This window comes from Salvelinus namaycush, chromosome 27 (assembly GCF_016432855.1).
Source record: "Salvelinus namaycush isolate Seneca chromosome 27, SaNama_1.0, whole genome shotgun sequence".
Classification (NCBI taxonomy): Eukaryota; Metazoa; Chordata; class Actinopteri; order Salmoniformes; family Salmonidae; genus Salvelinus; species Salvelinus namaycush.
In genome coordinates this window covers 39236352-39262934 of record NC_052333.1, presented here as the reverse complement: position 1 = coordinate 39262934, position 26583 = coordinate 39236352, and the positions used below count along the sequence as shown (strand labels likewise).

Here is a 26583-nt window from a genome sequence, read left to right as displayed (position 1 = left end):
GTCCATGACGTTTAGTAATACTCCCATATGGGTCCATAGATAGGACAGTCTGTCTATGGTGCAGTGGAAACTTACTTGCTCACTATTTTCACAAATCAACACTTTTTCTATTTTCATGTCAATCTTGCTGAGGTGTCTTTTTTCTTAATATCTCTGAATATGCTTGGAAGACGAGGAAAGGGGTTGGGTTAGCTTGATACTCGAGCACAAACTGAAACTGCAAACCATGTGATGAGTAGGGGGAAATTGGGGGGAAGATATAAACTGAAACTGCATTCAAACCGAGCTTTTAGCACATCATAACTACTGATCTATAATCTCTAGATCTAGATGTAAAATACCAATAACATAAGCCACCAGATGATACCAGCTGGAGAGTTGTGGAGATATAAGGGATGTCTGACCTGCTCGCTAAGTCTCTGATTAAAATGAATGGCTATTTATCTTCAGAAAGGAGAAGGAACACTGTAACTGACTCGACTGGATGGACTGGTTGAACTTTGATCTCTATCGGACTTCTTCCACTGACCGAACGAGTCCGAGATGCTGACTTACACTGACTGGGTTGTTCTTGATACATTTTTATTTTACCTTTGGGTTTATTTCACTGAAACATGATAATTACAAGCGTTAAGACGTATTCCGTGTAAGACGATTTGAACCTTTTGACTTTCCCTATCATCCAGCAGGTCAAAGAACAGCTGCAAACAACGAGTCACTCAGAAAAACGAATCGTGACTCTCGAGTCATTAAACAGAGTAGAGAGGCGAGAGGACGCAGGACGCAGGTGAATACAAATCTAATTGATAAAAAGCCTATCTTTAAAAGTTCAGACCATCACAGTCCTATCTCAACCAAAACTACAACGAAAAAGTATGCATCCATGACAAAGTGAGTACAGCAATCTTGTTATAATAGGCGATTGTATATGCTTCCTTAACGCAATTTCTGATAGCATTTAGGCACTGCCATTGTGGTAACAAGAGCAAGCAAATCAAGGTCGATTAGGCTACAAGCCAACTTTTGGTTAACAATTCCTTTTAACTCCCGTGATTGAGGGGCAACAATTTAACTGATATTCTGTTTACATTAAGATATTTATATTCAAGGTCACCTGTTGATTATTATTTACACCGGAAGGTTTGTGCATTTATTTATGTTAGCTATCATAGGGGAACAGAAGCACGTTCTAAACGCCACTTAACGGTTAATCGCCATGTTTTCTTGCCTATATTATTATTAATTAACCTGGACAAACAATTTAGCACAGACACAAAGTCAAAATTGCCGTGTCGTAAAAATGTATGAAAACAAAAATGACTTTTTGGTCATAGTTTAATGTTAGCAGTGTTAGGGTTAAAGTTGAGTTTAAAATCACATTTTAGAAGATAAATTGTAGAAATAGGCAGGGTTTGTGGATGTGGTAACTAGTGACAACCTTTTGGAGTGTTGATTTATGATGTTCTGTAATGCTGTTGCAGGTCATTTCTATTTTTCTAATGGGTAAGTAACTCTTGGAGATTATTTTTCACTGATTTCTCTGCCTGTCCATTGTGTTGATCCTGTCATTGCAACAATGTATCAAGTCATTATGGAGCGGCAGCGTAGCCTAGTGGCGTTGGACTGTAAACTGAAAGGTTGCAAGATCAAATCCCTGAGCTGACAAGGTACAAATCTGTCGTTCTGCCCCTGAACAAGGCCCACTGTTCCTAGGCCATCATTAAAAATAAGAATTTGTTCTTAACTGACTTGCCTAGTTAAATAAAGAAAAAATAAATATAATCATCACTGCATATGTTATCACACACCATTGTCCCCTCTCCCCTTTCAAACTTTTCCCCACCAGTTAATTTAGCCTATGCTGTATTTTACATTCAGCAAGCAAGAGCGCGGTTCCTTCTCGCCTCGAATAGGCTAACAGTAATTTAAAAAAAAATCTAAATAAGTGACCAACAATTTGTAGCATAGTTTTTTTTCAGAGTCATGGAGCTTTATAGAGGAATAGCTGAAAGGCCAGCAAAGAGACAAGCGTGTGTGCGGTATTGCACAGGACAACAGTGAAGTTAGGCTAAAGATGTAGGCTCATTCATAGCCATCATTTTGTAGGCTAAATATAAGGCCTAATACTGCAGTGAATTTAGGACTACCACTCGTGCTTTGCAAGACGGAACAAATCTCTGCTGGTTTCCAGAGTTTATGCACTCTAACTCAAATGGTGTCAGCATTGAACTGCGTCACTCAAATGTATTAATCGTTAAACATCTAGGTGACGGGTTGCGTGTCTTTTCTATTTTAGGTTGTCAATTTTGCAACCTAAAATACTCTCCCTATCAATTTATTTTATAGCCTATATTGTCTTTCTATTATCCTACACAATGTTATTTCTGATATTTTGCAAGGTGTTTAAAACAGTAGGCTACATAGCAGCGCCAGCTAATTTCACTAGAAGAAACAATCAGCTATAGGGATGACAGGTGCAATGTGCGCTTCGCAGGCACGCAGCCCCCCTCCACCTTCCCGTGCAGTAGAATTATACACCAATGTTGCTTTTCGACGGTAACACCAGTGTTATACCCTTATGTTACATTAGAGAAATTGTGTTCCAAAGGGTTATTTGGTCCCTGCCAATAATTGTAGCTCTAACTTTTGAATGGTAGGAGCTATCAGCTCTTATGACCTCATCAATGACCCCATCGTTAGAAGGGACAGTGACACAACCACAATTGATTGCAATACAGATCTTATTTTCTACACACACAATTCCTTCCTGATGATTTTTCCCTGATGTTTGCAAAACATTTCGAATGCATTCCAGACAGTTTGGGATGCATTTAAAAAAAAAAATGTTATCAAATTGTGACCCATCTTTCTTCAGGCTGCTTTGTTATGAAACCCCCCCCCGGAAATATCACATTTACATAAGTATTCAGACCCTGTACTTTGTTGAAACACCTTTGGCAGCGATTACAGCCTCAAGTCGTCTTGGGTATGATGCTACAAGCTTGGCACACCTGTATTTGTGGAGTTTCTCCTATTATACTCTGCAGTTCCTCTCAAGGTCCGTCAGGTTGGATGGCGAGTGTCGCTGCACAGATATTGTCAGGTCTCTCCAGAGATGTTAGATTGGATTCAAGTCCGGGCTCTGGCTGGGCCACGCAAGGACATTCCGAGACTTGTCCCGAAGCCACTCCTGGGTTGTCTTGGCTGTGTGCTTAGGGTCTTTGCCCTGTTGGAAGGTGAACCATCGCCCCAGTCTGAGGTCCTGATCGCTCTGGAGCAGATTTTCATCAAGGATCTCTGTACCTTGCTCCGTTCATCTTTCCTTCTATCCTGACTAGTCTCGCTGTCCCTGCCGCTGAGAAACATCCCCACAGCATGATGCTTCCACCACCATGCTTCACCGTAGGGATGGCGCCAGGTTTCCTCCAGACGTGACGCTTGGCATTCAGGCCAAATAGTTCAATCTTGGTTTCATCAGACCAGAGAATCTTGTTTCTCATGGTCTGAGAGTCCTTTAGGTGCCTTTTGGCAAACTCCAAACGGGCTGTCGTGCTTTTTACTGAGGAGTGGCTTCGGTCTGGCCACTCTCCCATAAAGGCCTGATTGGTGTAGTGCTGCAGAGATGGTTGTCCTTCTGGAAGGTTCTCCCATCTTCACAGAGGAGCTCTGGAGCTCTGTTAGTGACCATCGGGTTCTTGGTCACCTCCCTGACCAAGGCCTTCCTCCCCCAGATTGCTCAGTTTGGCCGGGCGGCCAGCTCTAGGAAGAGTCTTGGTAGTTCCAAACTTCTTCCATTTTAAGAATGATGGAGGCCACTGTGTTCTTGGGGACCTTCAATGCTAATTTTATTGGTACCCTTACCCAGATTTGTGCCTCGACACAATCCTGTCTCGGAGCTCTACGGACAATTCCTTTGACCTCATGACTTGGTTTTTGCTCTGACATGCACTGTCAACCATTATCGCAATGATCCACCTGAGGGCCACAGAATAATACCGGACCTGATAAAACCCTGAGATGACTTGTAAACAGTGTTGTGACTTGACTTTAACATTACTATGAAGACTGTTATTTATCTAATTACCTATATATGTAACATTTTTACGCAATTTAAATTAATAATTTAACAATTAACTAATTTGGATCTGGGGCACCACGAGAGTGGTTCTTTAGAGTTACCATTTCCCAAATTAAACTCTAAAGATCTTTACCTATCACATCTATAAACAGTCAACTTATTAATTTTAACCTCGTATCATATCATCATTCTGAACAGTAGTAACCTCCTTGCATTGGCAAAAGGCCCGAGCCTTGCTTATGATTCAGTACTACACAAATTGGTTTAATAATTTATTTCCTAGGTAATTAAATGGTAACACAGGATAAACATATACACTTAATATGTTAAAAACAGGTCCGTAGTGGACTGACAACAATATGGCTGCTTGTTACAAAAGACATGGAGAGGGTGAGAGAGTGACAGAGACACTAAACGTTGGTATATTTAGAAACTACTCTCACTTAAAGTACTCCTATACTTTGCACACAGACTGCCATCCGCTTGGAGTAAGCAATCATGAATGTAAACTCCGCAATAAAAGAAACTTCCTCTCACTGTCAACTGCGTTTATTTTCAACAAATTTAACATGTGTAAATATTTGTATGAACATAACAACATTCAACAACTGAGACATGAACTGAACAAGTTCCACAGACATGTGACTAACAGAAATAGAATAATGTGTCCCTGAACAAAGGGGGGTTCAAAATCAAAAGTAACAGTCAGTATCTGGTGTGGCCACCAGCTGCATTAAGTACTGCAGTGCATCACCTCCTCCTCATGGACTGCACCAGATTTGCCAGTTCTTGCTTTGACCAAGAACTGACCACTCTTCCACCAAGGCACCTGCAAGTTCCCAGACATTTCTGGGGGGGCGGTGGCCCTCACCCTCCGATCCAACAGGTCCCAGACGTGCTCAATGGGATTGCGATCTTCGCTGGCCATGGCAGAACACTGACATTCCTGTCTTGCAGGAACGCACAGAATGAGCAGTATGGCTCGTGGCATTGTCATGCTAGAGGGTCATGTCAGGATGAGCCTGCAGGAAGGGTACCACATGAGGGAGGAGGATGTCTTCCCTGTAACACACAGCGTTGAGATTGCCTGCAATGACAACAAGCTCAGTCCGATGATGCTATGACACACCGCCCCAGACCATGACGGATCCTCCACCTCCAAATCGATCCCGCTCCAGAGTGCAGGCCTCGGTGTAACGCTCATTCCTTCGACGAGAAACGCAAATCCGACTATCACCCCTGGTGAGATAAAACCGCGACTCGTCAGTGAAGAGCACTTTTTGCCAGTCCTATCTGGGCCAGCGACGGTAGGTTTGTGCCCATAGGCGACGTTGTTGCCGGTGATGTCTGGTGAGGACCTGCCTTACAACTGGCCGACAAGCCCTCAGTCCATCCTCTCTCAGCCTCTTGCGGACAGTCTGAGCACTAATGGAGGGACTGTGCGTCCCTGGGTTAACTTGGGCAGTTGTTGTTGCCATCCTGTACCTGTCCCGCAGGTGTGATGTTCGGATGCACCGATCCTGTGCAGGTGTTGTTACAAGTGGTCTGCCACTGAGGACGATCAGCTGTCCGTCCTGTCTCCCTGTAGTGCTGTCTTAGGCGTCTCACAGTACGGACATTGCAATTTATTGCCCTGGCCACATCTGCAGTCCTCATGCCTCAGCATGCCTGAGGCATGTTCATGCAGATGAGCAGGGACCCTGGGCATCTTTCTTTTGGTGTTTTTCAGTAGAAAGGCCTCTTTAGTGTCCTAATTTTTCTTAAATAACTGTGACCTTAATTGCCTACCGTCTGTAAGCTGTTAGTGTCTCAACAACCGTTCCACAGGTGCATGTTCATTAATTGTTTATGGTTCATTGAACAAGCATGGAAACAGTGTTTAAACCCGTTACAATGAAGATCTGGGAAGTTATTTGGATTTTTACGAATTATCTTTGAAAGGACCGGGTCCTAAAAAAAGGGACGTTTCTTTTTTTGCTGAGTTTATTAGGAGTTGGTATTTACCATCAATGTGATGTGTGCTGATTTTCAATGTTTTAAAGTGTATATTTCCTTCTTTACAGAAATGGGTCCACACCCAGCTGTTTTAGACCTATATACATTTGGAAGAGGTCTATCTGAAACTAGAGCTTCTCTTCTTGCCAACAGAGGCTTTGTGGTCTTTACAGTGTCATTATATGGGTATGAGGATAATCCTAAAAACGTGACCAAGATCCATCTGGAGTATTTTGAGGAGGCGATTCAGTTCTTGAAAAATCAGCCGCAGGTCAGCATTAAATAATCCTCTGGTTTGATTTTATATCCATATTAAATTTTTGATATTACTTTACAGCACAAATTAAAGGGGTAAGAACACGGCAATAATGTGAAAATTAGTTCTAATTGCTTCCAGCTTATTCATTGACTTGTAATTACTTCAATGTTACTTCAAATCACTCGTCTTTCATGGAAATAGTGCTACCCGAATGTCTTATGGCCGTTGCTTTATTTGCTGTCCCTTTATCTTTTAAGGTTTGCGGCTCTGGAGTAGGTTTGTTATCACTGTCCAAAAGTGGTGATCTAGCACTGTCCATTGCCACTTTTGTGCCAGGCATCGCTGCTACCGTATGGATCAATGGCTGCAATGCCAATGCCATGATTCCTCTTCACAACAAAGGCACAGTCATACCTCCCCTAATGATTGATACCAAAAGAGTCTTTGCTACCAAGTCAGGGGCCTTAAATGTCAAATATGTCATTAATGACCCTATGGCAGTGGAGAATCAGGCAACACTCATCCCAATTGAGAGAGCCAATGGAAGGTTTCTCTTTGTTGCTGCAGAGGATGACCAAAACTGGGACAGTTGTTATTTTGCAGATCAGGCAATGCAACAACTGAAGCGTCATGGGAAGGATAATTACGAGTCAGTATTTTACCCTGGGGCAGGACACTACTTAGAGACACCGTACATGCCCTTCTGCCCGTCCAGTATTCATGGTGTTATCGGAAAGCCTGTGGTGTGGGGAGGTATGCCCAGGTCCCACGCAGCAGCAGAGGTCGAACTTTGGAGGAGGATTCAGGAGTTCTTTAGAACTAACCTGGCAAACGATAGCAACTTGAGTAAAGCCAAGTTATAAAATGTTGAAATGAAAACTGGATAAATATGTGGTGCTTAATGTTTTGCTGTGTAGTAGAGCTTAACTCATAATGAACATATTTTACATTAGCTTAACTCACAAGTTCAAAATGCCTTGATTATCCATGCCTGACACATTGCCCCCCCCCTTTTATAATGACAAGTTATCCAGACTGTATGTAAACTGTTTAATTGCAACATGAAGAGAAACATATCATTTAGTTTATGTATATTGTTATGATGGTTTGTGCCTTTTCAGAGTGGATTGGCTGTAAAAGAACAGACATTCATGTATTTAGATGCCAATCCTTTGTTTCTTGCTACTATTGTTCACTTTTCATGAATGTATTACATATAATTGAAGTTACCACTAACAAGTGGTGTACCAGGGGCAGCAAAGCAACCCCACAGAATGATCACACCTCCCCCGTATTTGATTGAAGGGTGTTCATTTCTTTGAATTCTTAAGTTGGTCTTTGGTAAACATAGGAAGACCCCACCTCTGAAAGAGACACACAAAACCCTGATTGAACTTATGAAAGAAAACAGCCAAACAAGCCTGAATCCTGGGGGAAATGTTCTTTGGACTGATGAAACAGAATTAGAACTATTTGGCAATACAAATCAGTGCTAGGTTTCCTGACGACCAATTGAAGCATTCAAAGGGGTTGCTTTGCTGGCTCTGGTACTGGGGGCCTTGAACGTGTGCAAGGCGTCATGAAATCAGAAGAGTATCAAGGTGTTTCAGAGTCCAATGTTAAACCCAGTGTACAAAAAGTGGGTCTCCTTCGAAGGTTGTGGGTCTTCCAGCAGGACAACGACCGCAAACACACATCAAAATGCATGGAATGGTTCAAGAAAAATACACGGAACTGTTCTGGAGTGGCCAGCATTGATCCCGTGTGGCTCAGTTTCTAGATCATGGTGCTGGCAACACCAGGGTTATGGGTTTGAGTTATTTAGCTAGGCAAGTCAGTTAAGAACAAATTCTTATTTACAATTTCGGCCTACTCCGGCAATGCTGGGCCAATCGTGCGCCACCCAATCACGGCCAGATGTCATACAGCCTGAATTTGAACCAGGTACTATAGTGACACCTCCTGCACTGAGATGCAGTGCCTTAGACCGCTGCGCCACTCGGGGAGCCCGAGTGAATTGTAGTGGCCAACATTGATTCCATGTCTGAATCCCATCAAAAACCTATGGCGACATCTGAAAACAGCAGTTGGTCGAAGGCACCCATCAAACATTTCAGAATTGGAGCAGTCTGCAGCTGGAAAGTTTGTCAAACTTCCAGTAGAAAGGTGCAGCAAGCTCATACTACAATAAACATTTGTGGGCAGTTATTTTGACCAAAGGCTGTGTAAAGGCTGTGTTAGCTCTTTGATGGGAATAATTTTGTCCATTAAGTCCATGCCATTTTATTTTTCTTTTCTAAATTTTTCTTTTCTAAATTGTATACTTAAGTTTCAATAATAAAAAGTGTTTCTACAATGCTGAAAATCCAATAAAAAGGTGTGGAGGCCAACATAAAAAAATATATATATTTAAGAAAAGTGCAAGGGTGTCAATATATTTCACCGGAATGTAATTTGAGAAAGTTATTCAAAGTTGGGATATGCTTTACATATTGGCTTTATTTATCTGCATGGACTGGCTCTGAATACACTGCGATCAATATAAAGGTAGATGTGAATGAGGGAAACTGTTGAGTCCATCTATGGAACTCACTTCCTAATAATACATTTCAAAAGTTTGCAAGATTGTAATGAACTTAACATTGGTCAATCATATTCTTCGGGCTTCTTTTCTATTCCTATGGTACTGCTAAAAGTCAATGTATTGTAAACTGTCCTGGGTTGTCCATAGTAGGGTACATGAATGGCTGATATGGCCATCAGGCTGTATTAAAAACATTGGTAGCACTTTACATAACAACACAAAATAAAGTGGTTATAAGATGGTAACAAGTTCTAGTTACCAAACACAATTTGCTCGGATACCCCTTCATTTCAGTAAAATTGTTGTTGCAGGACAGTTACAACACATACTTTGTGCCATAGTGTACACAAGAACTTTGATACATAAATGCAATATCTTCTCTAGTAAATTTGATCATATGCTTGTTCTTACACAGGTAGCCTCTAGAGGGCAGCAATGGATAGTTCAATGCACAGTAGGCTTTAAATGATAGGATGAAAATACTGTGTTAGGTTCTGTGATATTTTAAATGGCAAGTGGCAACAATGGGTAAATCTCATCCGATAGATGTACAAGGAATGTGTTACCCTTCATTAACCAGTAAATAAATTAGTCACTATGAACATTTTGTGTTTCTCTGTCATGTTTCTGTCTTCAACTACCAATCTCTGAATACTAACGAACCACATACACCAATAGGGTTCAACCTGCACTGACATCAAGCGCCATATTAAAAGTAATACAATGTTTGATCTTCATGATTGAAAAAGCAGGATATCCCTAATCTAGAACAACGATGAGGGTAATTCCAAGCACCGTGTTTTATTGAGGACTGCAGTTCGCTGGTCACTTTTCAATCACCTGCCACAATAGACGGGTTGGCTGACAACATCACGAAAATGATGCACGCGCATCGATGTGGCAGGAAGGCGGGTGGTGTTTTGATTTTGAAGGTAGTTATGATTCTGAGCGGTCAGATAGCTAGCAACAATGACAAGAAGCTGCCATATGGGGAATCGTATAGTGCATTCGGGAAAGTATTCAGACCCCTTCCCTTTTACCACATTTTGTTACGTTACAGCCTTACGCTAAAATAGATTAAAATAATATCCTCAACAATCTACAACGATCAAATCTACATAAGTAGTCAGACCCAGTATTCAAACATCTCAAGGATGATCAATGGAAACAGGATGCACCGGAGCTCAATTTTGGCTCTCTTAGCAAAGGGTCTGAATAGTTATGTAAATAAGGTATTTCTGTTTTAATTTTTTTAAACACCTTTGCAGATATTTTCAAAAACCTGTTTTTACTTTATTATGGGGTGTTGTGTATAGATTGAGGGGGGAAAGCTATTTAATCCATTTTAGAATAAGGCTGTAACATAAAAAAATGTGAGAAAAGTCAATGGGTCTGAATACTTTCCGAATGCACTGTAGGTGGCTCGTTTGAGCTCGTTATATCTTGTTATTGATACCATGTCTTATTTTGACTGATGTCATGTTTATGCTAATATGGATACAATTGGCTAGCTAGCTAAACAACAACTGCAGCAATGTATTTAAGAGACAAGTGCTCATTGTGGAAACGTATTTATGTTTTCAATACACATTTGGAGACTAAATAGTGTACATGTTGTCAACAGTCAAAGCCAACCCTGTCTGTTTTGCCCCATAGTTGTGCACACACCGGTTTTGTTGTTAAACAACTAACCCATCTATAGCACAGAGAACTAGATGCACAGTGAATACAAACTAAGTATTAAGGATAGTATTCAGATCCCTTGACTTTTTCCACGTTTTGTTAGGATTTTAGAATAAGACAGTAATGTATTAAATACATTTTTTCCCCTAATCAATCAATACCCCATAATGACAAAACGAAAACAGGTTTTTGGAAATGTATTAAAGATTTTTTTTAAACATACCTTTGCTATGAGACTTGAAATTGAGCTCGGGTGCATACTGTTTACATTGATCATCCTTGAAATGTTTCTACAACTTGATTGGAGTCCACCTGTGGTAAATTCAATTGATTGGACATGATTTGGAAAGGCACACACCTGTCTATATAACGTCCCACAGTTGACAGTGCATGTCAGAGCCAAAACCAAGCCATGAGGTTGAAGGAATTGTCCGTAGATCTCAGTGACCGTGTCAAGGCACAGATGTGGGGAAGAGTACCAAAAAATATCTGCAGCATTGAAGGTCCCCAAGAACACAGTGGCCTCCATCAATCTTAAATGAAAGAAGTTTAGAGTTACCAAGACTCTACCTAGAGCTGGCCGCCCGGCCAAACTGAGCAATCGGGGGAGAAGGGCCTTGGTCAGGGAGGTGACCAAGAACCCTATGGTCACTCTGACAGAGCTCTAGAGTTCCTCTGTGGAGATGGGAGAACCTTCCAGATGTACAACCATCTCTGCAGTACTCCACCAATCAGGCCTTTATGGTAGTGGCCACTCAGTAAAAGGCACATGACAGCCCACTTGGAGTTTGCCAAAAGGCACCTAAAGACTCTCAGACCATGAGAAACAAGATTCTCTGGTCTGATGAAACCAAGATTGAACTCTTTGGCCTGAATGCCAAGTGTCACGTCTGGAGGAAACCTGACATCATCCCTACGGTGAAGCATGGTGGTGGCAGCATCATGCTGTGGGGATGTTTTTCAGCAGCAGGGATTGGGAGACTAGTCAGGATCGTTGCATAGATGAACGGAGCAAGGTACAGAGAGACCCTTGATGAAAACCTGCTCCAGTGCTCAGGACCCCAGACTGGGGCGAAGGTTCACCTTTCAACAGGACAACGCCCCTAAGCACACAGCCAAGACAACACAGGAGTGGTTGTACAAGTCTCTGAATGTCCTTGAGTGGCCCAGCAAGAGCCCGGACTTTAACCCGATCGAACATCTCTGTTGAGACCTGAAAATAGCTATGCACCGACACTCCACAACCAACCTGACAGAGCTTGAGAGGATCTGCAGAGAAGAATTGAAGAAACTCCCCAAATACAGCTGTGCCAAGATTGTAACGTCATACCTAAGAAGACTCGAGTCTGTAAACGCTGCCAAACGTGTTTCAACAAAGTACTGAGTGAAAGGGTCTGAATACTTATGTAAATGTGATATTTATGTTTTTAATTTTTAATAAATTGGCAAAAAATTCAAAACTGTTTTTCTTTTTCAATTATGGGGTATTGTGTGTAGATTGAGGGGGGGAAATTATTTAATGAATTGTAGAATAAGGCACTGTATGATAAGATACCTAAGTCTCAACATCTGGAGCTCTTCGGCACTGACTTAGTTAACAGTTTACTGTAGACAGGACAGCAGTTACACCATAGGTTTATGATACACCACTTTGGAAAATATGGATAATGGGAAAACAAAATGTTTTAGATATCACAGAGGGAGATTTCTATAATTGCAGGAAAATGTTTTGGAAGGCTACAATCTCCTGGGTGGTGATGGTGTAAGTCAGCCATTTTGAGCCACTGCTGAGATGCTGAGTGTGGTTAGTCGTAAGGTTGGGCAGTTTGACTCCAAATGTAGAAAAAGTATCTGTAGCCACACAGAGATATGTATCTGTGACTCGTCCTGGTCTAGACCTCTGTGTTATCATCACAAATCTGTATCTCTAAGGCTGCATTTACACAGGCAGCCCAATTCTGATCTTTTGCCAGTAATTGATCTTTTGACCAGTCAGATCAGATATTTTACCAATAGTTGGGCCAAGATCAGAATTGGGCTGCTTGTGTAAACGCAGCCTAACAGGTGCAGTAAAATATGATTATCACTAATATCCAAATCTGTAACTCTATACGTGTGTAGGTCGGTGGAAATCCCCATCAACTGAGGACGAGTGACCATTTATAGTTCGGCGGAAATGATCCAACCATTATGATGAAGAAATTATGTTGTAATAATAATATACTACATTCATCAATCTGACTCCAACATTTTGTAAATAAATGCAGCAGGCACTGTGTGTCTCTGGAGAAGTCTAGTCAAGGTAGCAAACCTTGCGTCACCACTTAGTATGACTATAATGAACATGTGTTTATCTTGCACCATTATTAAGGGACTAGATACAAATAGCAAATCCTGGCGACCAATGTTCTAGCATTCATTTATTGAGGCAAGCCGATCAGAGATGTCAAGTTGCTACCCAAGCATGTGTAGTAGTATAATTAACATCTACCAGTAGATACACTCAATTCTAAGCTTTATAGTCAGTCAAATAATGACTCTGTAAAACAAGGAATGCATTCACTCAATTCAACTAATATACTTTATTTGTCATGAACTAAATAATTAACACTCAAACAATTAGTGTACATGATACATTACAGACCACTCAGAGTAAATGACTATCATCAATAGGTTAAGACGTGGTTACATGTCTTCAATTCAGAATAATCTCTTAAGAGAAAAAAACGATGCGCGTGATACACACAGGAGCTTGGTAGCAAGTTCTCAAAGTATGAACAAATTCACTGTCCATTTAACCAAATTCAACACACCCAGAAACCTAATCAACTCAATTTAAATGACAGGAGCGCACCCCTATGCCACTCCTCTTTGAACTATCCGCCAACCAATGAACAAAACACAGTTTCCCTGTAACAATACAGTACAATAAAACACATCAAAATGCATAGCTCTTTATGAACTCTTGAAACAATTCATTGTAGTAGAAGAATGAGACAAGGTGATACTCGCGACTTGCAGGCACCGAGGGCCAGCGTGATGACTCAATCACAATTTATTACAATGTTTGGATGGCTGATTGCCACAGATAAGGTATGTTTGACCCCTGTGATAGTCCACAGATGGTCAGCCATCCAAACAATGTAATGAATCATGTTTGAGTCATCTCGCTGGGCCTCGGCGACTGCTAGTCGCAAGTATCAACTTCTCTCATTCTTCCACTACAGGTGCAGTATAATAACATTATTGTCACATATATCAAAATCTGTAAGTCTACAGGTGCAGTAAAATAATGTTCTCACTAATATCCAAATTTGTAACTCTACAAGTGTAATAAAATAACATTTATCACAATTATAATTTGGCACAGCGATGGAGAATGACCTCTTCATTGTAAATATACACTCACTGGACAGTTTAGTAGGTATACCCATCTATTTACAGATCGGACCCCTTTTTCTCCAGAACAGCCTGAATTCTTTGGGGCATTCTACAGGGTGTCAGAAACGTTCCACAGGGATGTTGGTCCATGCTGATGCAATGGCATCACGCCGTTGCTGCAGATTGGACGGCGGTACATTTATGCTGCGAACAGCCTGGTGCTCTATTGGGTTGAAATCTGGGGACTACGCAAGTCACTCAAGTAAACTGAACTCGCTGTCATGTTCCAGGATATTTTTTTCCACTCCTAAATTGTCCAGTGTTGGAGATCGTGTGCCCACTGGAGCGGCCTCTTTTTGCTGATAGGAGTGAAACACGGTGTGGTCGTCTGCTGCTATAGCCCATCCGTGACAAGGATCGTCAAGTGCATTCCAAGATGCTATTCTGCAACCTGGTATGAGAGAATTTTGTATTATTATCCATTTATATGATATGTTTCGTATGGTATGTATTAATTTGTGGATGTCCATCACCCATTTTGTATGATATGTTATGAATTTCAATTCGTATTATATGTTACTAATTTGCTAAACGTACAATATGTTACGCATTCTAGCTAGGTGGCTAACATTAGCTAACTGGCTAAAGGGGTTAGGGTTAAGTTTAGGAGTTAGGTTAAGGGTTAGGGGAATGGTTAGCTAACATGCTAAGTAGTTGCAAGTAGCTAAAAAGTATGAAGTAGTTGAAAAGTTGCTAATTAGCTAAAATGCTAAAGTTGTCCCTGATGAGATTCAAACTCTCAACATTTCAGTTGCTAGATGTTTGCGTTGTACGCCTGCCCATCCACTGTTACCAACCACCCTACTTTTATTTTTGCCTTAAGTAACCATCTGTCTCATGTAACCATACCAAACGTAACATATCGTACTAACTTCAGTGTCCCGGATTTACATTTACTATGTTACGCTTAGTCTATGTGTTCTGCACACCACTGTTGTATTGTGCATTTATTTGTCTTTTTGTGGTCAGCTTGCACGATTCTTGCCATTCTCCTTCGACCTCTCTCACCAACGAGCTATTTTCACCCACAGGACTGCCACTGACTCGATATTTGTTGTTTGTCCCTCCATTCTTCTAAACCCTAGACACTGTTGTGTGTAAAAAGCACAGGAGGGCGGCCATTTCTGAGATACTGGACCCAGCACCGAAGATCATACCACGCTCAAAGTCACTAGGTCACTAGTTTTGCCCAATCTAACTTTCAGTCAAACAGTAACTGAGTGCCTCGATGCCTGTCTGCATGCTTTATATAGCAAGCCACTGTCACGTGGCTCACTTTCTGTAGGAACGATCCATTTTCATGAACGGGGTGGTGTACCTAATAAATTGGCCAGTGACTGTACACCTTGTGTTAGATGTAGGTTACGCATGAAACAGTCTTTGTTTTCCATGATACTGTTTCAACATTAGGACTTTCCATATATCGAGCCATACATCCAGCTGCCTATGATCAGAGGTATTATCAGAATCCATCGAGAGCATCCTGACTGGTTGCATCACTGCCTGGTATGGCAACTGCTCGGCCTCTGACCGCAAGGCACCACAGAGGGTAGTGCGAACGGCCCAGTACATCACTGGGGCCAAGCTTCCTGCCATCCAGGACCTCTATACCAGGCAGTGTCAGAGGAAGGCCCTAAAAATGGTCAAAGACACCCAGCCACCCTAGTTAGAGTGTTCTCTCTGCTACCACACGGCAAGCGGTACCGGAGTGCCAAGTCTAGGTCCAAGCTAAACAGCTTCTACCCCCAAGCCATAAGACTCCTGAACATCTAGTCAAATGGCTACCCAGACTCTTTGCATTGCCCCCGCCTCTCTTTACACCACTGCTACTCTGTTGTTATCTATGCATAGTCACTTTAATAACTCTACCTACATTTATATGCTACCTCAACTAACTGGTGCACCCGCACATTGACTCTGTATCAGTACCCCCCCTGTATACAGTCTCGCTATTGTTATTTTACTGCCGCTCTTTAATTACTTGTTACTTTTATCTCTTATCCATATTTTTTTTTTAACTGCATTGTTGTTAGGGGCTCGTAATTAAGCATTTCACTGTAAGGTGTTGTATTCGGCACATGTGACTAATAAAATTTGATTTGAATCCAGAGAGTATATGAAAATTAATATCTGTTACATAATACATATAAAATGTGGAGGTATAAGGAAAAGTATACCAATATAATGTTGATTTTGCAAATACGGGTTTTTGAAAATGAAAACTCTTGAAACTGCTTTTTGTCTAACTGAATATTTTTCTTCACTCTGTCTAGAAACAGTATCTAATAGTGGCTGAGACCATACTATTTAAGAATATAAAGATTTTTTTCAGTTTACACAAATACCTGAGTGGAAATGTCCTTACCACCATGTCATGAAGTTTACTATTTTAGTTGAAAAGGAAAATACAGAAATTGTGCCTAAGATATTTTATATAACATTTCATGTGATTTTTTTGTTTTAAATCCTTTTTTTTTTTTGAAGTTTTCTTAATTATATGTATTCATCATTGTCATGTCTAAATGTCCATATACCTTGATGATACTCAGAAACATGTATTTACCACATCAAAATCTGAAAATGTGACATAATTCCTAAAATAATCTTAAGGACAAGCATATAAGGTTCACATAATAGGAAAATTCATCATTATCAATTGTAATTTAATACACCTGGGGCAGCAGGTTAGAGCGTTAGGCCTGTAACCAAAAGGTTGCTGGATCGAATCCCTGAGCTGACAAGGTAAAAATCTGTCGCTCTGCCCCTGAACAAGGCAGTTACCCACTGTCCCTAGGCCGTCATTGTAAATACTAATTTGTTCTTAACTGACTTGCCTAGTAAAAAAAGAAAATAACCCCCCCCCCCCCCCCACCTGTGCTGGAAATTCACCACCAGGGACACCTGAAGTCAATCTTAAAATGAATCCCTCTTTATTATCAGCAAGCTGGAGAGGTTACAACAAACTCTGTTTGTTATACACGGCTATGCATTTGCGTGATTTAGCGTAATTAATGAATCACTACCGGTGGCTCGCACATGTGACTGACCAGTACCTCACGAGGCTTTCTCTTTCTCCAAGTTGAGACCTTGAAACTGAGATACATTGCTTGTTCCCATAGCAATATTCTGGACATATTGCCAAATTGAGAAACAGTGGTAGTGAGTATTCCTCCATACACGATCAGTCAGTCATCTGCATGAACATTTCCAATTAGTTATTCGAAAGTAGCATTGATTGGATACATAATCATAACATTTCCCTCACATTCCCTTTTATCACCCTGTGATAATTATTGTTACATTTTAATGTAAGCATTAGATTATGGCTTCTATCAAAGGAGGCTCTATCAAAATATTTATATTAAAGTCAACTAAATCCGTACACTGAACCAGACACTCCATCCTCACAAGCTCTTCACTCTGGGTTTTACAATCTAAAATACACACACATACACAAGTTTAGGCTTGACTAAATCTCTCAATGTTTAACCATTGCTTACATAGTTCTTACCACCATCGGGTTGCAGCTACATCTGTTCTGCACCAACTGTCAAAACAGACTAGTCAAAACAGAAAACAAATCCGCTTGGGCCTTCTAAACTTGTCAATCAAAAACAATCTCCAATTCTCACTCATCGTCTTTATCTACAGGGGGAAAAGGGAGCTCACCCAGTGTCGGCCGCTCATCAGTCTCACCATCCTCTTGAGGAGCATTAAACATAATGGCTGCCGAAACCTTCTCAATTAGGGAGGCACAAATAGCCTTACAACATATTAGACAGACTAAGCAAAAAACACATGCTCCAACCCATTGGGCAATCCAAGATCCTCAACTCCCAAACACAGATTTCAACCCAGTTGCAAGCGTCCACTTGGGCTGTGGGGAATTGTTCTCAACCACAGTGGCAATGTATTCGGCGAGATCGGTAACATTAGAGTACCGATCTGGGACAAAAGTAAACATTCCTCTCCAATTATTGCACAAGTGCTCCCTTGACCTGCCAAAATAGTCAAGAGCCTCTCTGTTTTGCAGAGCCAATTTACGCAATTCTGTCAGTTCGTCATTCAATTGTTCCAGGGCATTTTGAGTAGCATTGCCAATTTTCTCCACGTGTTTAGCGATATCACGCATTTGATCTAGGGCACATGCAACTCCATATCCTGGAAAAAACACACACCAAAGAACCTGGAGGCAGGTGCTTGAGTGTGAGTGACATCAGCCAGAGACCTCTTATCTCTCCTCATTCTAGGAGGTATGCAGACTCTAAACAGAGCCTTCAGACTCTTATCATTGTTCGGAACGGTTCTCGTAGCTGTTACCACAAACCCAACAGTACAACTACCTCCCCAGTTCAGGGGCAGGCTATAGTAAGCCATTTTCCCACACAGCTAATAGGTGCCATTTGGGGCTCCTCTCAAAGGAGTAAGAACGTTATAGACTGAAATACCATAAGTAAGATTACCAGGTTCCCCAGTGTCGGCATTGTTAACAGTTAACTTACAGGTATTGACCCGTTGTAATACATTGTACAATTACATTGTACTTCACCCAAATGATTACTTCCTTCTCCTCTAATACACCAAGGGGTTGTCATCACTCCTGCTACTGAGATGGGTGGGAGTGAAGTATTATCTTACCTAGCAAACGACGGTGGGCCTATGTGGTTATATAATGCAGAAAAAGTCATGGGGTCAGGGTCACGTGGCATCTCTTCCAAGAATGGCAGGTTCGTTTGTATAGTCAGATTTACCCCTATGGGAACACCCACAAGTGGTACATCTGCTCCTACCTTAACTGGCCCCAACCCAAACACCTAACACTCTTTTTGTCCAGATGTAAGATTAGCAAAGATTTCTGCTCTAGAGAGGAACAGATTTTCCAATAAGGGGATAACCTACTGTTCTTATTAACACTCCTGTACTAATGCAGAGGAGGGCCACACTGCACCACCGGAACTGGCGAAGTCCCATCTTCTCCTGGATCAGGAACTCGTCTGCAGTGGATTCAGGTATCTCTCTCAGCAACCTTTTCCGCAGTGGGGGTGGTCAGAAGAACTTGGTACGGCCCTCTCCAACGGGGGTCCTGCCAACTCTTTCTCCTGAGGTCTTTGACCACCACAAAATCACCTGGGCTCAAACAGTGCTCAGCTCCACCTGCCAAGTTCGGCAAAGACGCCTTCACTTGAGGAAAGAGTCTTGAGAACACGGTTGAGTATTGTGTCACCCTTAACAGTATCTTCCTCCATTCCTTGCAGGGACAACCTGTTCTGGGCAAAAGGGGCATTTGTCATTTTTTGGGGGGTTACCCTGCAAGTCGGGTGTGGGGCTACACCAATGCTATGATTACTGTATATATGTGATAACCTTTGTATGCTTGCATTGCGCAATGATGGAAAAGTACTGGGTAATGGAGATGTACTGCTTTGGATCTCAGGCTATACCAAGGTTCCTGTGTCTGTGTCATCTATCTGGAAGACTGACTATTGAAGGAAACTTACATCACCCCATGCAAAGGACCACCCAACATTTGGCGAGCTTGCCAGGAGTGAGTGACCACTGCGTCTGGATGATCTTCGTCCCACTGTGCAGCGCATCTAATTATAAGGTAAGCAGACGCCTGTTTAACCAAAAGTCTGAAATTAGAAAAAGCACTGTGTGGTTGATGACTCTTTCCAGTATGTAAGTGGCACCTCACTCATGGGGTTGATAATTACAGGAACAGTCGATACCTACATTTATGTACAAGCCCGTAATATATATGATGCATATGTAATAAATGACACAGAATCCAAGGTGTAATAGTTAGAAATTCCTGAGGGTCTAATGGAACCTTGTGTGAGGAACTTAGTTATAGATTGGGATGAACCAAGTCAGTACTGAGGTACTGGGTGACAAGTGATTGAAAGTGTTATATGCACATGGGGGAAGACACAGGTTTTTAAAGAATTGTTGTGTATGGTGACCTTACCTGGGGGAAGACACAGGTTTTTAAAGAATTGTTGTGTATGGTGTTCTTACCTGGGGGAAGACACAGGTTTTTAAAGAATTGTTGTGTATGGTGACCTTACCTGAGGGAAGACACTGGTTTTATGTATGGTGTTCTTATCTGAGGGAAGACACTGGTTTTATGTATGGTGTTCTTATCTGAGGGAAGACACTGGTTTTATGTATGGTGTTCTTACCTGAGGGAAGACACTGGTTTTATGTATGGTGTTCTTACCTGAGGGAAGACACTGGTTTTATGTATGGTGTTCTTACCTGAGGGAAGACACTGGTTTATGTATGGTGTTCTTACCTGAGGGAAGACACTGGTTTATGTATGGTGTCCTTACCTGAGGGAAGACACTGGTTTTATGGATGGTGTTCTTATCTGAGGGAAGACACTGGTTTTATGTACGGTGTTCTTACCTGAGGGAAGACACTGGTTTTATGTACGGTGTCCTTACCTGAGGGAAGACACTGGTTTTATGTATGGTGTTCTTACCTGAGGGAAGACACTGGTTTTATGGATGGTGTTCTTATCTGAGGGAAGACACTGGTTTTATGTATGGTGTTCTTACCTGAGGGAAGACACTGGTTTTATGTATGGTGTCCTTACCTGAGGGAAGACACTGGTTTTATGTACGGTGTTCTTACCTGAGGGAAGACACTGGTTTTATGGATGGTGTTCTTACCTGAGGGAAGACACTGGTTTTATGGATGGTGTTCTTACCTGAGGGAAGACACTGGTTTTATGGATGGTGTTCTTACCTGAGGGAAGACACTGGTTTTATGGATGGTGTTCTTACCTGAGGGAAGACACTGGTTTTATGGATGGTGTTCTTACCTGAGGGAAGACACTGGTTTTATGTACGGTGTTCTTACCTGAGGGAAGACACTGGTTTTATGTACGGTGTTCTTACCTGAGGGAAGACACTGGTTTTATGTATGGTGTTCTTACCTGAGGGAAGAGACTGGTTTTATGTACGGTGTTCTTACCTGAGGGAAGACACTGGTTTTATGTATGGTGTCCTTACCTGAGGGAAGACACTGGTTTTATGTATGGTGTCCTTACCTGAGGGAAGACACTGGATTTATGTATGGTGACCTTACCTGAGGGAAGACACTGGATTTATGTATGGTGACCTTACCTGAGGGAAGACACTGGATTTATGTATGGTGACCTTACCTGAGGGAAGACACTGGATTTATGTATGGTGACCTTACCTGAGGGAAGACATTGGTTTTATGTAGGGTGTTCTTACCTGAGGGAAGGCAATGGTTTTGTTTTGATATATGTATAATTGGTGGGATTATAGATTTGGTGTGGGACAATTGTTGTATGAGTTGTATCAAGAATTTCTATGTATTGAAATAAATCTAGACTGGTATAGACAAGTCTTTAAGACTAGTACAAGAAGGGATACATTTGCGAATTGCGTATTGGGAAAGACATGTTGTGAGTTTACTCTTCCAATACATCCACAAGAGAGGAGACAGGGAGACCCCCGTACTGAAGTTAAAATACAATTGAAACCAATTGTGGTTATTTACCACACATATGTGGAACCATTTACAGTAGCGTGGTTAGTGAATAAATGTAGTGAAACTAAAGAAGAAGAGGGGTGAGAGAAAATACAACTGCGTTGGGTATATCATCCTATGTTAGGTTCTACTACCCGTATACGGGATAGAACTGGGTTTTTCTACAGTACCATACAGATAATTCATTCAGTCCACATTACACAGAACCTGATTAAAACAAAATCACAGAGCACCATGACAGATTCAACCAAAGGCAGTGCAGAGACAGTGGGTCCCACACCAATGAAGGCTGGGCCTGACCTCTGACACTGTCCTGACCTCTGACACTGCCCTGACTGATGCTGACTTGGAGCTTTTCGTTGACGGTTCTGCATATATAGATCAAACTACAGGGAAGAAACATGTAGGGTTTGGTATTGTGACAGTTTATAGAACCACTCACATACAACAACCATTACCAGATGCTTTCTCAGCTCAACAAGCCGAACTTTAGGCGCTAACCGCTGCCTGTAAAATGGGAGAAGGGAAAAAGGGTTACATTTCTCTGATTCTGCTTATGCAATAAGGCTTAGTTTCTCCTGGTGTGGTGTATGGAGGAGTAGGGGGTTTTCACAATGATTGTGGAAGTCCTATTCATGATAGAACTATGGTTTTAGATCTCTTGGAGGCTACGATGCTGCCCTCTGCTTTGGCTATTGTGAAGGTTGCTGCTCACACCGGGGGGAAAGATTTTTTGAGTATGGGTAACGCCATGGCAGACGAGGCTGCTAAATTGGCTGCCTCAAAGTGTCATAGCCACTCCATGTTCTTCTCTGCTACTGTTAGGAATGACACTGATGATTTTGCATCTAAACAGGCGTTGGATGTTGGTTCTCATTTGGCATGGCAACAGCGGGGTTTTAAACTTGACCCTGTTTCTAGAATTTGTGGCCCATGGTATGGCCCATTTGTCAAGGGGGGATATGATAGAGGCATTTTCTTTTGGATTGGTTTTGTCCAAATTTGACCCAGCATGTGAAACAGTTTCTGTTTCAATGTGCTACTTGCATGCAATTTAACATTGCCAAAGGAACACCTCTGAAACCAGGTCATTTCCCTACGCCAAGAGGACCATTTGTCCATTTTGCCATGGATTTTATAGATCTTGCAGAAAGATAAGAAATGAAAAGGTACTGTTTAGTCCTTATTGACAGGTTCACCAGGTGGGTGGAGGCATTTCCCACCACATACTGTGATGCTAAGACAGTAGCAAAGCCACTAGTGAGGGAGATAATACCTCGATTTGGTTTTCCTGAGGTTTTATCTGCAGACAATGGTACCCACTTCACTGGTGATGTAGTGAAGCAGGTAGCCATAATGATGGGAGTGGACCAGAAGTTGGTGTCCATCTACCACCCCCAGAGTAACGGGGTTACCGAAAGAGCTAACCAATCCATTAAACAAGGATTAGCTAAGGCATGCCACTCCACCAAGAAATCTTGGGTGGATTGTTTACCACTGATGTTAATAAAAATGCGCAGAAGTGTTAAAGGCCTGGGGTGTACACCACATGAAATGTTGACAGGAAGACCCATGAATGTTTCCGCACACAGACCCATGACTGACAGACAAATAGACCTCACTCTAGCTGAAGTAGAACACTTGGAGTACATGAAAGAGCTAACTACTATTGTCAGATCTCTCCACTCTCACACTAGGAAAGCTCAGGGGGAGGTACCAGGTGAGGACCCCGACTACCTGCCTGTGGAGATTGGAGACTGGGTCAAAATCCGGGTCCACAGGAGAAAATGGAACCAGCCAAGATGGATGGGGCCATTAAGGTAACCATGGCAACACCAACGGCGGTCAGAGTTCAGGAAAGGTCCGGCTGGCACCACCTGTCCCACTGCCAGAAGGTGTTCAGCCCACAGGAGATGATGGAGCCAGACACAACCTGAAGCAAGAGGCAGAAGCAGATGTGAGTTGAGACCAAAGACTTGAAAAAGATGAAGGGCCAAAGCCCTGAAGAACCAACTGTTTTACATGATCAGCAAGGTTATGTTGTAAATTAACAAACCTTTAGGGGGTATAAGAGAGAGAAGACGACAGCATGTGGTCGTTGGTGGTTAACTGTGTTGGCTCTATCCACACTACTTGTTTGTGTGGGTGAAGCCGGCCCTGTCAACACGTGGGTAAAGTTTGTTCGAGACTTAGGTAGAAAAGTGTCCCCAAACGGGACTGCAGTGTTCATTTTGTCTAAACCCAAATCCATGAGAGAGTTGTTTGGTTCAATGAGTAGACCAATGGCAGAGACAGATCAAGCCTGTGGAATGTTGTATTTTATGAGTAGGGCAAAAGACAAGCAGAGCCAGCGTAATTGTATCCTAGGACTCTTTTATGGACATGAGCTAATTGATCAGGGTAATAAGAACGTATCGAAAGGGACTGGGGGATACAAGATCTGGGGAGGGTGTTTGACAAATGGGAATCCAGAAGCTGTGGATAAAATAGGGACTGTAACTCGTGGGTTTTGGCCACTGCATAATCCCCGGGATGATGACAATTGGAAGATAGTTAGGAAAAGGCTTATGTGTACTCACCCAACGATGTATGGTTGGAGTGAAAACCTGGGGACCACTGTGGCTGAACCAATTTGAGAGAATCTGAAGGAAGAACGTGTTCCGCCATTATGTATCTGTAACAATGGCTCTTTGGCTGTGGGTGTAACAGTCCATTGTAGATCTTATGCAGGCTACCTCCCTAAAGAAGAAGAGCGCAGGCCACATTTTAGTACACCCCATGGGTGGCATTTAGTGGATGTCTCATATTTAATTACTAGAGTGACCTATCTTGCTCTAAACGATGGCATGGGATCACACTGGGGGTTTATGTGGATTTGCGGCGGTAGAGGTTATCTGGTAATTCCAAATAGCTAGCGCGGGTGTTGTTTCCTCGGTGAAACTATCTTACCAATGCTCTCAGTCCCCGCCTCTGCTATACTAACTAACCGTTCCACTGATCCCATTTCCACACGTATGAAAAGGTTGATTCCAATTAACACTGAGGCGTATGGCCATGTCCTTAAACCATCTGAGATATTCGGCATCTGCATTATTCCTAGCATTGGTGTATCCATTTTAGGTTATCTCGACTTTCTCTTTTTGTTTTGAGGGTCCTCTTCGCATGAGGGAACAACAACAATACAATGTAGGTATTCAGACACGTCCCAGTTACCATGCAACGGGGAAGAGAGCAATTGCTCTCTCAGCTGACCCTCAACACGGTGATCATTCAGGTGCCATGCATAGTAACAGTTCATCAGGCACGGGAAGATTCCATTTTCCCGTGATAAACTTGATAAACTTGGGAATTCATTTTCCCGTTGATGAGGCAGCAAAGCAGCCCCAAACCATGATGCTCCCTCCATCATACTTTACAGTTGGGATGATGTTGATGTTGGTGTGCTGTGCCTTTTTTTCTCCACGCATAGTGTTGTGTGTTCCTTCCAAGCAACTCAACTGTAGTTTAATCTGTCCACAGAATATTTTGCCAGTAGTGCTGTGAAACATCTAGGTGCACTTTTGCAAACTTCAGACGTGCAGCAATGTTTTTTTTAACAGCAGTGGCTTCTTCCGAGGTGTCCTCCCATGAACACCATTCACGTTTAGTGTTTTACATATTGCAGACTCGTCAACAGAGATGTTAGCATGTTCCAAAGATTTCTGTAAGTCTTTAGCTGACACTCTAGGATACTTCTTAGCCTCATTGAGTATTCTGCGCTGTGTTCTTGCAGTCGTCTTTGCAGGATGGCCACTCCTAGGGAGAGTAACAACAGTGCTGAACTTTCTCCATTTATAAATAGTTTTTCTTACCTTGGACTGATGAACATCAAGGCTTTTAGAGATACTTTTGTAATTCTTTCCAGCTTTATGCAAGTCAACAATTCTTAATCTTAGGTCTTCTAAGGTCTCTTTGTTCAAGGGCATGGTTCACATCAGGCAATGCTTCTTGTGAATAGCAAACTCCAATTTTGTGAATGTTTTTTATAGGGCAAGGCAGCTCTAACCAACATCTGAAATCTCGTATCATTGATTGGACCCCAGGTTAGCTGACTCCTGACTCCAATTAGCTTTTGGAGAAGTCATTGGCCTAGGGGTTCACATACTTTTTCCAACCTTCACTGAATGGTTAAATGATGTATTCAATATAGACAATAAAAATACAATCATTTGTGTGTTATTAGTTTAAGCACACTATGTTTGTCTATTGTTGTGACTTAGATGAAGATCAGATCAAATTTGATGACCAGTTTATGCAGAAATCAAGGTAATTCCAAAGGGTTCACATACTTTTTCTTGCCACTGTATTCATAAATGCTATGATCTCCATAGTCTTGCCGCTTCCCATACATATAGAATAGCACCTAGTGCACTTTATGCTACTAGCAGGGCAGAATTTGACAAACTGACCTGTTGGAAAGGTGGCATCCTATGATGGTGCCAGTTGGGGCGGCAGGGTAGCCTAGTGGTTAGAGCGTTGGACTAGTAACCGCAAGGTGACAAGGTACAAATCTGTCGTTCTGCCCCTGAACAAGGCAGTTAACCCACTGTTCCTAGGCTGTCATTAAAAATTTGAATTTGTTCTGAACTGACTTGCCTAGTTAAATAAAGGTAAAACAAAAAAAAGTCACTAAGCTCTTCAGTATGGGCCATTCCACTGCCAATCTTTGTCTATGGAGATTGCATGGCTGTGTGCTCGATTTTATACACCTTTCAGCAACGGGTGTGGCTGAAATAGCCAGTGTTGCTGAAAATAGCCGAATCCACTAATTTGAAGGGGGTGTCCACATACTTTTGTATATATGGTGTATACCCTTGCCTCTCCTTGGTTTATTTAGTGGGCATCTTATAGTAAACTTAAAATAAAATAATTTAAGTCAGTAACCATAGTAAGTCACATAAATATACATCAAAATCATCAATCATCCATACAATAATACAAAATGTGTTCGATTTCAACTTAACCATGATCATATATGTA

At 41.9% G+C, this 26583-nt stretch overlaps 1 protein-coding gene across 6 annotated transcripts; it reads left to right on the top strand.

Moving 5' to 3' along the window:
• Positions 1-470: 470 nt before the first annotated feature.
• LOC120022517 (acyl-coenzyme A thioesterase 1-like) lies at positions 471-24988 on the top strand. Of its 6 annotated transcripts, XR_005472608.1 has the most exons (5): positions 497-891; positions 14271-14434; positions 18971-19049; positions 19475-19645; positions 23262-24988. XR_005472608.1 is itself a non-coding variant. In XM_038966466.1 (4 exons), exons 3-4 carry the CDS (start codon positions 6144-6146, stop codon positions 7193-7195), a joined length of 807 nt encoding a protein of 268 aa, XP_038822394.1. In that variant the 5' UTR covers positions 471-564; positions 690-891; positions 6142-6143; the 3' UTR covers positions 7196-9520. The 6 variants fall into 6 exon arrangements, 3 of the variants coding, with proteins under 3 accessions (XP_038822394.1, XP_038822395.1, XP_038822393.1); XM_038966466.1 differs by lacking the exons at positions 14271-14434; positions 18971-19049; positions 19475-19645; positions 23262-24988 and adding exons at positions 6142-6344; positions 6590-9520 and having other exon boundaries at positions 471-564; positions 690-891; XR_005472610.1 differs by lacking the exons at positions 18971-19049; positions 19475-19645; positions 23262-24988 and adding an exon at positions 15126-15584 and having other exon boundaries at positions 512-891.
• Positions 24989-26583: the final 1595 nt, after the last annotated feature.